This window comes from Carcharhinus amblyrhynchos, unplaced genomic scaffold (genome assembly GCF_965287045.1).
Source record: "Carcharhinus amblyrhynchos unplaced genomic scaffold, sCarAmb.v2.hapA scaffold_58, whole genome shotgun sequence".
NCBI lineage: Eukaryota > Metazoa > Chordata > Chondrichthyes > Carcharhiniformes > Carcharhinidae > Carcharhinus > Carcharhinus amblyrhynchos.
Window position 1 is genome coordinate 759,198 of NW_027649798.1, and position 15,936 is coordinate 775,133.

Sequence of the window (15,936 nt, forward strand, 5' to 3'; positions counted from 1 at the left end):
ATCTTATACATCTCTATAAGATCCCCCCTCATCCTTCTAAACTCCAACGAGTACAGACCCAGTCTATTCAGCCTCTCTTCATAGTTTAACCCCCTCAACTCCGGTATCAGCCTAGTGAACCTTCTCTGCACTCCCTCCAAGGCCAAAATATCCTTGCGCAAGTGCGGTGACCAAAACTGCACACAGTACTCCAGCTGCGGCCTCACCAGTACCCTGTACAGTTGCAGCAAGACCTCCCTGCTTTTATATTCTATCCCCCTCGCTATAAAGGCCAGCATCCCATTCGCCTTCTTGATCACCTGCTGCACCTGCAGACTGGGTTTTTGTGATTCGTACACAAGGACCCCCAGGTCCCTCTGCACCATAGCATGCTGCAGCTTTTCGCCCTTTAAATAGTAATCCCTCCTATTATTATTCCTGCCAAAGTGGATAACCTCACACTTGCTAACATTATACTCCATCTGCCAGGTCCTCGCCCACTCGCTCAGCCTATCCAGATCCCTCTGCAGACTTTCCACACCCTCCACACAATTTGCTTTTCCACTCATCTTCGTGTCATCAGCAAATTTCGTCACCCTACACTCAGCCCCCTCCTCTAGATCATCTATATAAATGGTAAATAGCTGAGGCCCCAGCACCGATCCCTGCGGCACTCCACTAGTTATCAACCGCTAATCAGAATAACACCCATTGATACCAACTCTCTGCCTCCTATTAGACAGCCAATCCTCTATCCACGCTAACACCTTATCCCCAACTCCATGCACCCTAACCTTCTGAAGCAACCTTTTGTGCGGCACCTTATCAAACGTCGTTTGAAAATCGAGAAACACTAGGAATCAGAATGTCTTCCAGGCATCACCACCAGGATCAGAGGTCACTGAGCATTGCTCAATGGTCTCCCCAGAGCTGTGTGGCTGGTTTGGGTTGAAAGGTTGTTTATCTGAGCCTCACTAACTGTTTTTATGTTTATTCCCACAGGTTTGGACGCAGGAAAATTCTTCTCCTTGCCTTACTGTGCACTGCGTTATTTGGGATGTTGTCCTCATTCTCCACTTCATACATGATGTTTGCTGTGACCAGGCTGCTGTGTGGTGTCAGCTTATCTGGCATATCCATCATCTCCATCACTCTGTGTAAGGTCAGGTGTTACATAGAACATAGAACATAGAACACTACAGCACAAACAGGCCCTTCGGCCCACAAGTTGCGCTGATCACATCTATACCTACCAAGCCATAGAACTATCTGTAACTCCCAATCCCATTAAATCCCATGTACACATCCAGAAGTCTTTTAAAAAAGCCCCCAACGAGTTCACCTCTACCACCGCCGACAGCAGCCGATTCCACTCACTCACCAGTAAGTTAATGACAGGCTGGGTCTGACTCTCCAACAAACAGGCCAACAAGGTGCCGTGATCTCAGCTCCAGTATATTCCTGCTCAGAGTAATCCCAGGGAGCAAGCAGGAGAGAGTGACCAAATCCACATCAACTCAATGACCAGACATGTGTGTGAGATACCCGCTGATGGGGTGGTTTCGGTGTGAGATGCCCGGTGATGGGGTGGTTTCAGTGTGAGATGCCCGGTGATGAGTGGTTTCGGTGTGAGATGCCCGGTGATGGGGTGGTTTCGGTGTGAGATGCCCGGTGATGAGTGGTTTCGGTGTGAGATGCCCGGTGATGAGTGGTTTCGGTGTGAGATGCCCGGTGATGGGGTGGTTTCAGTGTGAGATGCCCGGTGATGGGGTGGTTTCGGTGTGAGATGCCCGGTGATGGGGTGGTTTCGGTGTGAGATGCCCGGTGATGGGGTGGTTTCGGTGTGAGATGCCCGGTGATGGGGTGGTTTCGGTGTGGGATGCCCGGTGATGGGGTGGTTTCGGTGTGAGATGCCCGGTGATGGGGTGGTTTCGGTGTGAGATGCCCGGTGATGGGGTGGTTTCGGTGTGAGATGCCCGGTGATGGGGTGGTTTCGGTGTGAGATGCCCGGTGATGGGGTGGTTTCGGTGTGAGATGCCCGGTGATGGGGTGGTTTCGGTGTGAGATGCCCGGTGATGAGTGGTTTCGGTGTGAGATGCCCGGTGATGAGTGGTTTCGGTGTGAGATGCCCGGTGATGAGTGGTTTCGGTGTGAGATGCCCGGTGATGGGGTGGTTTTGGTGTGAGATGCCCGGTGATGGGGTGGTTTCGGTGTGAGATGCCCGGTGATGAGTGGTTTCGGTGTGAGATGTCCGGTGATGACTGGTTTCGGTGTGAGATGCCCGGTGATGACTGGTTTCGGTGTGAGATGCCCGGTGATGGGGTGGTTTCGGTGTGAGATGCCCGGTGATGACTGGTTTCGGTGTGAGATGCCCGGTGATGGGGTGGTTTCGGTGTGAGATGCCCGGTGATGAGTGGTTTCGGTGTGAGATGCCCGGTGATGGGGTGGTTTCGGTGTGAGATGCCCGGTGATGGGGTGGTTTCGGTGTGAGATGCCCGGTGATGGGGTGGTTTCGGTGTGAGATGCCCGGTGATGAGTGGTTTCGGTGTGAGATGCCCGGTGATGAGTGGTTTCGGTGTGAGATGCCCGGTGATGAGTGGTTTCGGTGTGAGATGCCCGGTGATGAGTGGTTTCGGTGTGAGATGCCAGGTGATGAGTGGTTTCGGTGTGAGATGCCCGGTGGAGTGGTTTCGGTGTGAGATGCCGGTGATGGGGTGGTTTCGGTGTGAGATGCCCGGTGATGGGGTGGTTTCGGTGTGAGATGCCCGGTGATGGGGTGGTTTCGGTGTGAGATGCCCGGTGATGGGGTGGTTTCGGTGTGAGATGCCCGGTGATGGGGTGGTTTCGGTGTGAGATGCCCGGTGATGAGTGGTTTCGGTGTGAGATGCCAGGTGATGAGTGGTTTCGGTGTGAGATGCCCGGTGGAGTGGTTTCGGTGTGAGATGCCCGGTGGTGAGTGGCTTCGGTGTGAGATGCCCGGTGATGGGGTGGTTTCGGTGTGAGATGCCCGGTGATGAGTGGTTTCGGTGTGAGATGCCCGGTGATGGGGTGGTTTCGGTGTGAGATGCCCGGTGATTAGTGGTTTCGGTGTGAGATGCCCGGTGATGGGGTGGTTTCGGTGTGAGATGCCCGGTGATTAGTGGTTTCGGTGTGAGATGCCCGGTGATGGGGTGGTTTCAGTGTGAGATGCCCGGTGATGGGGTGGTTTCAGTGTGAGATGCCCGGTGATGGGGTGGTTTCGGTGTGAGATGCCCGGTGATGGGGTGGTTTTGGTGTGAGATGCCCGGTGATGGGGTGGTTTCGGTGTGAGATGCCCGGTGATGGGGTGGTTTCGGTGTGAGATGCCCGGTGATGGGGTGGTTTCGGTGTGAGATGCCCGGTGATGAGTGGTTTCAGTGTGAGATGCCCGGTGATGGGGTGGTTTCGGTGTGAGATGCCCGGTGATGAGTGGTTTCGGTGTGAGATGCCCGGTGATGGGGTGGTTTCAGTGTGAGATGCCCGGTGATGGGGTGGTTTCGGTGTGAGATGCCCGGTGATGGGGTGGTTTCGGTGTGAGATGCCCGGTGATGAGTGGTTTCGGTGTGAGATGCCCGGTGATGGGGTGGTTTCGGTGTGAGATGCCCGGTGATGAGTGGTTTCGGTGTGAGATGCCCGGTGATGGGGTGGTTTCGGTGTGAGATGCCCGGTGATGGGGTGGTTTCGGTGTGAGATGCCCGGTGATGGGGTGGTTTCAGTGTGAGATGCCCGGTGATGAGTGGTTTCGGTGTGAGATGCCCGGTGATGGGGTGGTTTCGGTGTGAGATGCCCGGTGATGGGGTGGTTTCAGTGTGAGATGCCCGGTGATGGGGTGGTTTCAGTGTGAGATGCCCGGTGATGGGGTGGTTTCAGTGTGAGATGCCCGGTGATGAGTGGTTTTGGTGTGAGATGCCCGGTGATGGGGTGGTTTCGGTGTGAGATGCCCGGTGATGGGGTGGTTTCAGTGTGAGATGCCCGGTGATGGGGTGGTTTCAGTGTGAGATGCCCGGTGATGGGGTGGTTTCGGTGTGAGATGCCCGGTGATGAGTGGTTTCGGTGTGAGATGCCCGGTGATGGGGTGGTTTCGGTGTGAGATGCCCGGTGATGAGGTGGTTTCGGTGTGAGATGCCCGGTGATGAGTGGTTTCGGTGCGAGATGCCCGGTGATGAGTGGTTTCAGTGTGAGATGCCCGGTGATGAGTGGTTTCGGTGTGAGATGCCCGGTGATGGGGTGGTTTCGGTGTGAGATGCCCGGTGATGGGGTGGTTTCGGTGTGAGATGCCCGTTTCAGTACATCATCCAGCCCCTGAAAAGATTTCTCAACCGTTTTTTTCCTGGTGAGTTAAACATGTCAGAATACAGAATGTTTTCTCGCAGTTTTACTGAAGAAACAATGAGATCGGAAACCTCCTGTTTTGCTTTTACAAAGATAGCGATTTGTTCAATGTGGGCCATCCATCAGGATTCCTGTTTGAACGCAGCCATCAGGCAATATTGGCCCATCATTTTCCTTTTACCACTCACAGGATTTCTTCTGCTTTCAGGAACCAAGTTCCCGAACCTGACTGCGCCTCTCCAGCGACTGTGGTGAAAAGATTGTAAATGCTGGTGACGCAGAGTCTCTTTTCTTTGGTGCTCCTGTCTGTCCCCTCGGGGATTTCCTTTCCTAATCTGTGGATCTCGGCAGACAGTCCATGATCCTGAGAACCATCAGATCCTACCCTCGTTGCCAGTTTAATGTATTCAACTTCCTTAGACTCAAAATACTCAACCTCCAGACAAATGTCGGGAAACTGCAGCCGTTTCATTTATTCTGCCTTGCAGGTTTCACATTCTAACTCCACTGACCCAGGCAGTCCCTGGCCAGAGCTGGAGACCTCCGCCCCCCGCCCCCCCTCAGGAAAGGTCATACTTCCTTAAAGGGCCAGGCGCCTCAGATACATAACAGTTTAGATCAGATGGACAAAGACAAGCTGTTCCCATTGGCCAAGTAGAGGTCAGAGATTTAAAGTTTTCAGCAAGCAATATAGATTCATCGGGGTTTACAGCAGGGAAACAGGTCCTTCAGCCCAACTTATCCATGCCATTCCTTTTTTTTAAACCCCTAAGCTACTCCCAATTGTCCGCATTGGCCCATATCCCTCTAGACCCATCATACCCATGTAACTATCTAAATGTGTTTTAAAACAAAAAAATTGTACCTGTCTCTGCTACTACCTCTGGCAGCTTGTTCCAGACACTCACCACCCTCTGTGTGAAAAAATTGCCCCTCTGGACCCTTTTGTATCTCTCCCCTCTCACCTTAAACTTCTGCCCTCTAGTTTTAGACTCCCCTATCTTTTGGGAAAAGATATTGACTATCTAGCTGATCTGTGCCCCTCATTATTTTATAGACCTCTATAAGATCATCCCTCAGCCTCCTACAATCCAGAGAAAAAAGTCCCAGTCTATCCAGCCTCTCCTTATAACTCAATCCATCAAGTCCCAGTAGCATCCTAGTAAATCTTTTCTGCACTCTTTCTCGTTTAATAATATCCTTTCTATAATAGGGTGACCAGAACTGCACACAGTATTCCAAGTGTGGTCTTACCAATGTCTTGTACAACTTCAACAAGACGTCCCAACTCCTGTTCTGACCGATGAAAGCAAGCATGCCGAATGCCTTCTTCACCACTCTGTCCACCTCTGTCCACAGTCCCTACTAGAATCTCTTTGGATTCTCCTTTCCCTTATCTGCCAAAACAATCTCATGTCCCCTTTTTCACCCTCCTGATTTCTCTCTTAACTCTATTCCTACACCCCCTATACTCTTCAAGGGATTCACTTGATCCCAGCTGCCTATGCATGTCATGTGCCTCTTTCTTCTTCTTGTCCTGGGCCTCAATATCCCGAGTCATCCAGAGCTCCCAACTTCTACCAGCCTTGCCCTTCACTCTAAGAGGAATGTGTTTATCCTGAACCCTGGGTTAACACAGTTTTGAAAGCCTCCCACTTCCCAGATGTCCCTTTGCCTTCCCACAGACTCCCCCAATTCACTTTTGAAAGTTCCTGCCTGATACCGTCAAAATTGGCCCTGTCCCAACTTCGAATTTTAACTTTTGGGCCAGACCTATCATTCTTCATAGTAATCTTAAAACCAATAGAATTATGATCACTGGTCCCAAAGTGATTGCTCACTAACACTTCTGTCACCTGCCCTTCCCTATTTCCCAAGAGGAGGTCAAGTGTTGCCCCCTCTCTAGTCGGACCATCCACATACTGAATGAGAAATTCCTCCTGAATACACTCAATAAATTTCTCTCCATCCAATCCTCTAATACTATGGCTGTCCTAATCAATGTTGGCAAAATCTCTGACAATTATCACCCTATTTTTCTTGGAGCCATCTGTCATCTCCTTACATATACATTCCTAGGTGGTGGTGGTGGGGGCTGGGGACGGGGGTGGGTGGGGGGGGTCAGGGGGGTGTGTGTGGGAGGGGGCTGGTGGATGGGGGTGGGGGCCAGGGGGGTGTGGGTGGGCGGGTGTGTGGGCAGGGGGCGGTGGATGGGGGTGGGGGTGTGCGGGTGTGTGGGCGGGGGCCGGTGGGTGGGGGTGGGTGGGGGGGGGCGGTGGAAGGGGGTGGAGGTGTGCGGGTGTGGTGGTGGGGGCCGGGGATGGGGGTGGGGGTCAGGGGGGTGTGGGTGGGCGGGTGTGGTGGTGGGGGCTGGGGATGGGGGTGGGGGTCAGGGGGGTGTGGGTGGGCGGGGGGGCGGTGGATGGGGGTGGGGGTGTGCGGGTGTGGTGGTGGGGGCCGGGGATGGGGGTGGGGGTGTGCGGGTGTGGTGGTGGGGGTCAGGGGGGTGTGGGTGGGCGGGTGTGGTGGTGGGGGCTGGGGATGGGGGTGGGGGTCAGGGGGGTGTGGGTGGGCGGGGGGGCGGTGGATGGGGGTGGGGGTGGGCGGGTGTGGTGGTGGGGGCCGGGGATGGGGGTGGGGGTCGGGGGTGTGGGCGGGGGGGCTGGTGGATGGGGGTGTGGGTGGGCGGGTGTGGTGGTGGGGGCCGGGGATGGGGGTGGGGGTCAGGGGGGTGTGGGTGGGCGGGGGGGCAGTGGATGGGGGTAAGGAAGGAATTTTTGTGCACATTGAGTGGTTATGATTTGGAACTTGTCTATGAGGATGAGGGAGGAAGTGAGGGTTACTAATTTTGAAATGAGATGCGGGTTGAGGTTAACGCATTTGCAACAGGACTGGAGTAGAGCTGGAGATTGGGATTGAGTGGAACTCTCTACAGACAGCATGAATTCGATGGGCTGAACGATCTTCTGTCTGCTGTTCATTGTGTGAACTCACTGTGTCTGTATATCTGGCCTGTTGCAGCTGTTGAGTGGACAGATGTGGAACACCGGACCTTGGTGGCAATTTTGAGCAGTCTGATATGGAGCGCTGGCAACATGTTACTGGCACTCCTTGCATATCTCATCAGGGACTGGCGCTGGCTACTTTTCACAGTCACCACTCCCTCCATGGTTGCTGCTTCCCTCTGCTGGTGAGTACACAGACCAACCCAGAGCTGGAATACACTGAGAACATTCAAAAGGTTTCGAGCTTGAAATTCAAGAGCAGAAAAATCAAAACAATCAGAAGTGGAACTCCCCCCCTAGTGTTAAACACTCAGTGCTGCAGACACTGGGACTCCCCCCATGTTAAACACTCAGTGCTGCAGACACTGGGACTCCCCCATGTTAAACACTCAGTGCTGCAGACACTGGGACTCCCCCATGTTAAACACTCAGTGCTGCAGACACTGGGACTCCCCCATGTTAAACACTCAGTGCTGCAGACAGTGGAACCCCCCCCCCATGTTAAACACTCAGTGCTGCAGACAGTGGAACCCCCCCCCATGTTAAACACTCAGTGCTGCAGACAGTGGAACCCCCCCCATGTTAAACACTCAGTGCTGCAGACACTGGGACTCCCCCATGTTAAACACTCAGTGCTGCAGACACTGGGACTCCCCCATGTTAAACACTCAGTGCTGCAGACACTGGAACCCCCCCCCATGTTAAACACTCAGTGCTGCAGACACTGGAACTCCCCCATGTTAAACACTCAGTGCTGCAGACACTGGAACTCCCCCATGTTAAACACTCAGTGCTGCAGACACTGGAATCACCCCCCCCATGTTAAACACTCAGCGCTGCAGACAGTGGGACCTCCCCATGTTAAACACTCAGTGCTGCAGACACTGGAATCACCCCCCCCATGTTAAACACTCAGTGCTGCAGACAGTGGAACCCCCCCCATGTTAAACACTCAGTGCTGCAGACACTGGAATCACCCCCCCATGTTAAACACTCAGTGCTGCAGACACTGGGACTCCCCCCATGTTAAACACTCAGCCTTCCAGGCAGTCATTTCTCCTGAGCTCAGTTTTAAACCTTCCTTCTCTGACTCTGTAGCTATGACCTCCTGTCCTAGACTGTACACAGAGCAGTTTTGGTGAGATTGCATCAAAGACTCTGCGTACAGTTTTGGTTATCTGATTTGAGAGAGGATGTAAATGCATTAGGAACAGTTGAGTGAAGATTGACTTGTTTGATTTGTCTTGTCATTTGATGGGAGTTTGAGCAGGTTTGGCCTGTACTGACTGGAGTTCAGCAGAAAGGGGGGGATTTGATCACGGTATATATGATGTTAAAGGGGATTGATAAGGTGAACAGCTTCCCCCTTGTGGGATAGTCTAGAACAGATACAGAGTCAGAGAAGGAAGGTTTAAAACTGAGCTGGAGAAATGAGTTGTCTCAGTGGGTTGTGAATGTGTGGAACTCTGTCCAGAGCGCTGTGGGTGCAGAATCTATCAATCGGCGGAAGATCGTGATGGATATGTTTCTGATGAAAAGCGGGAGAATGGGTGAAGGGAGCAGGCAGGAGAGTGGAGGTGAATCCAGGCTAAGATCCGCCATGATCATGTGGAATGGTGGAGCGGCTCCAAGGGTAGAATTGCAGAAGAACCTCAGGCAATCCGATCTTTCCTCATCGTTCTGGGTGGGAAGTTCCCGGTCAGTAGAGATTGGGGAAGGAGCTGGGGTAAGGCATGCTGAAAACTTTCCGGGAAGTCGACCAGTTTCAACCGGAACTTTCCCAATCGGAATGGGATTGCTATTTTTTGGCAATAAGGAAGGACAGGGAATGGATCTAATTGGATAATTGTGTATCAGAAAGCAGCAGCTATCTTCCTTCAGAGATGTGACCACAGATTTGAGTTATTGATGTTCAAACTCTGACCTGTAAAATAATCCTGTTTGCACAGGTGGATCCCAGAATCTGCCAGGTGGCTCCTGGCCAATGGGAAGACAGAATTAGCTCAGGCGAGCCTGTTGAAATGTACCCGGGTAAACACGAGGAATACTTGTGATCCTGGACTGTCCATCGAGGTAAAGAATGATCCCTCTGTCTGATCATATTCTCTATGGATTCACCCTCTCTCTATCCCAGGGCTCTTACTGAGGCAACACTGAGGATATTTGACAGAACAGAAAGAGGCCCTTCAGCCCATCATTGCCTGTGCTAGCTATCTAGCACCTATCTATTCTATTTTCCAGTCCTTGCTCTGTAGCCTTGTACACTTTGGCGTTTCACATGTTTATCTAAAGCTTCATCATGTTGTCAGGGTTCTACCCCCATCCCCCTTCCAGGAAACAAGTTCCAGATTCCCCCAGCCTCTGGGTGAAAAACCTTTTCCTCAAATTCCCCTCAATCTCCTGGCCCCTGGTTACAGACCCCTCTACCGAGGGGAAAGATTTCTTCCTCTCCACCCTATCTATGTCCCTCAGAATCTTGTACACCTCGATCAGGTCCCCCCTCAGCCTTCTCTACTCGAAGGGTAACAATCCCAGCCTAACCAGCTGGCTTCAGGGATCTGTGGACACGCACCCCAAGGTCTCTCTGCTCCTCTGTAGTTCCTCCTGGGAAAACATAGCATTACATTCCTCCTCTGACACTGGGGGGATCCGTATCTCCCCAGCGGGAGAGGAGGAGGGTGTGGGCAAGGGGGAGGGCATGGTGTGGGAGAGGGTGCAGGGAGTGTGCAGGGGAGGGGGGCTGGGTCGCAGACAGAGGGGGGGCTAGGTCGCAGATGGGAGGGGCTGGGTTACAGGTGGAAGGGGCTGGTTGCAGGCGGAGGGGGCTGGGTCACAGGCGGAGGGGGGCTGGGTTACAGGCGGAGGGGGGCTGGGTTACAGGCAGAGGGGCTGGGTCACAGGCGGAGGGGGCTGGGTCACAGGCGGAGGGGGGCTGGGTCACAGGCGGAGGGGGGCTGGGTTACAGGCGGAGGGGGGCTGGGGTTACAGGTGGAGGGGGGCTGGGGTTACAGGTGGAGGGGGGCTGGGTTACAGGTGGAGTGGGGCTGGGTTACAGACGGAGGGGCTGGGTCACAGGCGGAGGGGGCTCGGTTACAGGCAGAGGGGAGCTGGGGTTACAGGCGGAGGGGCTGGGTTACAGGCGGAGTGGGGCTGGGTTACAGGCGGAGTGGGGCTGGGTTACGGACGGAGGGGCTGGGTCACAGGCGGAGGGGGCTCGGTTACAGGCAGAGGGGAGCTGGGGTTACAGGCGGAGGGGCTGGGTTACAGGCGGAGTGGGGGCTGGGTTACAGGCGGAGGGGGCTGGGTTACAGGCAGAGGGGAGCTGGGGTTACAGGCGGAGTGGGGGCTGGGTTACAGACGGAGGAGGCTGGGTTACAGGTAGAGGGGGGCTGGCGGAGTAGGGGGAACTGACTAGTCAGTGAGACCCTGTGCTGTCAGCTTTCAGCATCAACATTGAACATTGAGTGAGTGACAGAGCTGCATCCCTCTTCTCCCCACCTTAGACTTTGCAAAAGGCTGTGGACACTGATGGACCTGACAAACAGTATTCATTCTGGGATATTGTGAAGACCCCACAGATAAGGAAGCTGACTTTCTACTCTGGGATTGTTTGGTATGTTTTTTGAGCTGGCATTATAGAGCGAGATTTACACAATGTGACAAGTGTGGCAAATATCTCCACTGGCACTTTATCACACTCAGAGCCTTAGGGAGGTTGTTATCAGACAAAACCGGGTTGCACAGGCAGGGACCAGGATGGGTGACAAACAAAATACTGGAACATCTCAGCAGTCTGGAAAATAGAGCCAATGTTTCCAGTCTGGATGACCCTACCACTTTCTGTTCATGTTTTTGACTCCAGCATACGCAGTATTTTGCCTTTAATTTGGACAGGTAGGTTATACACTCACATAAAGGAGGGAAGATGAGAGTTGGAGAGGTTTTGGGAGAGAATCCTGCATCTCAGGGGCCAGGGCAAAGTCCTGCAGCAATTAAAACGAGAAGTTTGCACAAAGTCAGAATTAAAGGGACATTTTGGGAGCTGTGGGACTGGAGCAGATTTCTGAGAGAGGAAAACTGACAGACTTGAAAACACAAGGATAAGAATTGTAACATCAGATATTGCAGGATGAGGAGTAAATGAAACGTGTGGTGACAGGGAAATGGAACTTGGTGCAGGTTAACACCCCGGCAGCTGGGTTTATGTAGGATAGACAATGGGAATGATCCCAGGAATGAAGGGTTGGTAATGTGAGGAACAAAGAAAAGGAAAATTCCAGCACAGGAACAGGCCCTTCGGCCCCTCCAAGCCTGCACCGACCATGCTGCCCCCGACTGAACTAAAACCCCCTTTCCCTTCCGGGGACCATATCCCTCTATTCCCATCCTATTCATGGATTTGTAAAGATGCCCCTTAAAACTCACTATCGTATCCGCTTCCACTCCCTCCCCCGGCAGTGAGTTCCAGGCACCCACCCCCCTCTGTGTAAAAAATCTCCCTCGTACATCTCCTTTAAACCTTGCCCCTCGCACCTTAAACCTGTGCCCCTGAGTAATTGACTCTTCCACCCTGGGAAAAAGCTTCTGACTATCCATCCTGTCCATGGCCCTCATAGTCTTGTAGACTTCTGTCAGGTCTCCCCTCAACCTCCGTCACTCCAGTGAGAACAAACCAAGTTTCTCCAACCTCTCCTCAGAGCTAATGCCCTCCATACCAGGCAACATCCTGGTAAATCTTTTCTGTACCCTCTCCAAAGCCTCCACATCCTTCTGGTAGTGTGGTGACCAGAATTGAACACTATATTCCAAGTGCAGCCTCACTAAGGTTCTATAAAGCTGCAACATGACTTGCCAATTTTTAAACTCAATACCCTGGCCGATGAAGGCAAGCATGCCGTATGCCTTCTCGACTACCTTCTCCACCTGCATTGCCACTTTCAGTGACCTGTGTACCTGTACACCCAGATCCCTCTGCCTATCAATACTCTTAAGGGTTCTGCCATTTACTGTATATTTCCTATCTGTATTAGACCTTCCAAAATGCATTACCTCACATTTGTCTGGATTAAACTCCATCTGCCATCTCTCCGCCCAAGTCTCCAACTGATCTATATCCTGCTGTATCCTCTGATGGTCCTCATCACTATCCGCAAATCCACCAACCTTTGTGTCATCCACAATCTTACTAATCAAACCAGTTACATTTTCCTCCAAATCATTTATATATATTACAAACAGCAAAGATCCCAGCACTGATCCCTGAGGAACACCACTTGTCACAGCCCTCCATTCAGAAACACACCCTTCCACTGCTACCCTCTGTCTTCTTTGACCGAGCCAGTTCTGTATCCACCTTGCCAGCTCACCTCTGATCCCGTGCAACTTCACCTTCTGCACCAGTCTGCCATGAGGGACCTTGTCAAAGACCTTACTGAAGTCCATGTAGACAACATCCACTGCCCTACCCTCATCAATCATCTTTGTCACTTCCTCAAAAAACATGATCAAGTTCATGAGACACGACCTCCCCTTCACAAAACCATGTTGCCTCTCACTAATACATTCACTTATTTCCAAGTGGGAATAAATACTGTCTTGAAGCATCTTCTCCAATAATTTCCCTACCACTGATGTAAGGCTCACCGGCCTGTAATTCCCTGGATTTTTCTTGCTACCCTTCTTAAACAAAGGAACAACATTGGCTTTTCTCCAGTCCTCTGAGACCTCCCCTGTAGCCAGTGAGGATACACGGATTTCTCTCAAGGCCCCAGCAATTCCCTCCCTTGCCTCTCTCAGTATTTTGGGCTATATCCCATCAGGCCCTGGGGACTCGTCTACTTTAATGTTTCTCAAGAACCCCAATGTCTCCTCCTTCTGGATCTCAACAAGACTCAAACTATCTACACATCCTTTCCCAGACTCATCATCCACCAAGTCCTTCTCTTTGATGAACATTGACACAAAGTATTCATTTAATATCTCACCCATTTCCTCTGGCTCCACACACAGATTTCCTCCCTTATCCTTGAGTGGACCAACCCTCTCCCTGGCTACCCTCTTGCTCTTTATAAATGTATAAAAAGCCTTGGGATTTTCCTTAATCCTGCTGGCCAATGCTTTCTCATGACCCCTTTTAGCCCTTCTTACTCCTTGCTTAAGTTTCTTTTCTACTTTCCTTGTATTCCACACTTGCTTCCTGTGTCCCCAGCCTCCTAGATCTGACAAATACTTCCTTTTTCTCGTTGACTAGGCTCACAATATCTCTCGTTATCCAAGGTTCCCAAAAGTTGCCATACTTATCCTTCATCCTTACAGGAATGTGCCAGTCCTGAATCCCGATCAACTTACACCAACGTCTTCCACATGCCAGATGTTGATTTGCCCTCAAACATCTGCCCCCAATCTCCATTCTTCAGTTCCTGTGTAATATTGTTGTGATTAGCCTTCCCCCAGTTTAGCACCTTCACTTGAGGACAGTTTGAGGACAGAGGGCAGTTGAGAGTCACCCACATTTCTGTGGCTCTGAAGTTACATTAGGCCAGACCGGGTAAGGACAGCAGATTTCCTTCCCTAAAGAACATTCATGAACCGGCTGGGTTGAATTCAGACTGATGAGGATATGATATCCTCACTAATGGAATATATGAGGAGTTTGGGATAATTTCCTTTACCAGGCTCTGAGAATATGGAAGTGGTTTGGAGTGATTGGTGGCTTGTTTCTGATAACCTTTGTATGACTCTGATTAATCAACAGGACTGGAGTTTCTTTCTCGTATTATGCAATCAGCTTCTCGATTAGTGGCTTTGGCCTGGATTTGTATTTAACACACTTCATCTACGGGGCTATCGAGGTACCAGCCAAGCTGCTGAGTTACCTGCTGCTTGACCGAGTGGGCAGGCGGCGCTGCCAGGGCTGGTTCCTCATTGTGACTGCTCTCCTGATGACATTCAAACTCCTCATTCCCAAAGGTGAGGGAATAACACGTTCCTCACTTCAATCCTTACAGCTTCACCGTGGCAGCATGTACACCCTCCCGTCCCGTATACACACCCTCCCGTCCCATATACACACCCTCCCGTCCCGTATACACACCCTCCCGGCCCATATACACACCCTCCCGTCCCGTATACACACCCTCCTGGCCCATATACACACCCTCCCGTCCCATATACACACCCTCCCGTCCCATATACACACCCTCCCGTCCCATATACACACCCTCCTGGCCCATATACACACCCTCCTGGCCCATATACACACCCTCCCGTCCCATATACACACCCTCCCGTCCCATATACACACCCTCCCGTCCCATATACACACCCTCCTGGCCCATATACACACCCTCCTGGCCCATATACACACCCGTCCATATACACACCCTCCCGTCCCATATACACACCCTCCTGGCCCATATACACACCCTCCCGTCCCATATACGCACTCTCCCGTCCCATATACGCACCCTCCCGTCCCATATACGCACCCTCCCGTCCCATATGCACACCCTCCCGTCCCATATGCACACACTCCCGGCCCATATGCACACACTCCCGGCCCATAAACAGACCCTCCCGGCCCATATACACACACTCCTGTCCCATATACAGACCCTCCCGGCCCATATACACACCCTCCAGTCCCATATATTGTTTGTAATTTTTATTAATGATCTGGATGAGGGTATAGTTGGGTGGATTAGTAAATTTGCTGATGACACCAAAGTTGGAGGTGTGGTAGATTGTGAGGAAGGGTGTCATAGTCTGCAGGGAGACTTAGATAGGTTGCAGAGCTGGGCCGAGAGGTGGCGGATGGAATTTAATGCGGAGAAGTGTGAGGTAATTCACTTTGGTAGGAGCAACAGATGTGTCGAGTATAGGGCTAACGGGAGGACTTTGAATAGTGTGGATGAACAGAGGGATCTAGGTGTGTGTGTACATAGATCCCTGAAAGTTGGGAATCAAGTAGATAAGGTTGTTAAGAAGGCGTACGGTGTCTTGGCGTTTATTGGTAGGGGGATTGAATTTAGGAGTCGCAGTGTAATGTTGCAACTGTACACTACTCTAGTGCGGCCGCACTTGGAGTACTGTGTGCAGTTCTGGTCCCCGCATTACAAGAAGGATGTGGAGGCGTTGGAGAGGGTGCAGAGGAGGTTTACTAGGATGTTGCCTGGTATGGTGGGGAGGTCCTATGAGGAGAGACTGAGGGATTTAGGGTTGTTTTCGTTGGAAAGAAGGCGGCTAAGAGGGGATCTTATTGAAACATATAAGATGATTAGAGGTTTAGATAGGGTGGATAGTGATAGCCTTTTTCCTCGGATGGAGAAAGCTAGCACGAGGGGGCATGGCTTTAAATTAAGGGGGGGGTAGCTACAGGACGGATGTCAGGGGTAGGTTCTTTACCCAGAGGGTGGTGAGGGATTGGAATGCCCTGCCTGCTGCAGTTGTAAATGCGTCTAGTTTGGGGGCGTTTAAGAGATCTCTGGATAGGTTTATGGACGAAAAGGGATTGGTATAGGCTAGTGGGTCATTGTTTTTGTAACTGGTCGGCGCAGCATCGTGGGCCGAAGGGCCTGTTCTGCGCTGTAATGTTCTATGTTCT

General features: G+C 52.0%; 1 protein-coding gene across 1 annotated transcript in view; it reads left to right on the top strand.

Moving 5' to 3' along the window:
* The window catches only part of LOC145337678 (solute carrier family 22 member 7-like), a 71,981-nt gene that overhangs the window by 10,707 nt on the left and 45,338 nt on the right, over positions 1–15,936 (top strand). Inside the window, exons 3-7 of the mRNA XM_080182502.1 lie at positions 982–1,136; positions 7,351–7,519; positions 9,284–9,407; positions 10,838–10,947; positions 14,089–14,303. Coding sequence (XP_080038628.1) covers positions 982–1,136; positions 7,351–7,519; positions 9,284–9,407; positions 10,838–10,947; positions 14,089–14,303 — 773 coding nt within the window. The remainder of the gene's footprint in view (positions 1–981; positions 1,137–7,350; positions 7,520–9,283; positions 9,408–10,837; positions 10,948–14,088; positions 14,304–15,936) is intronic.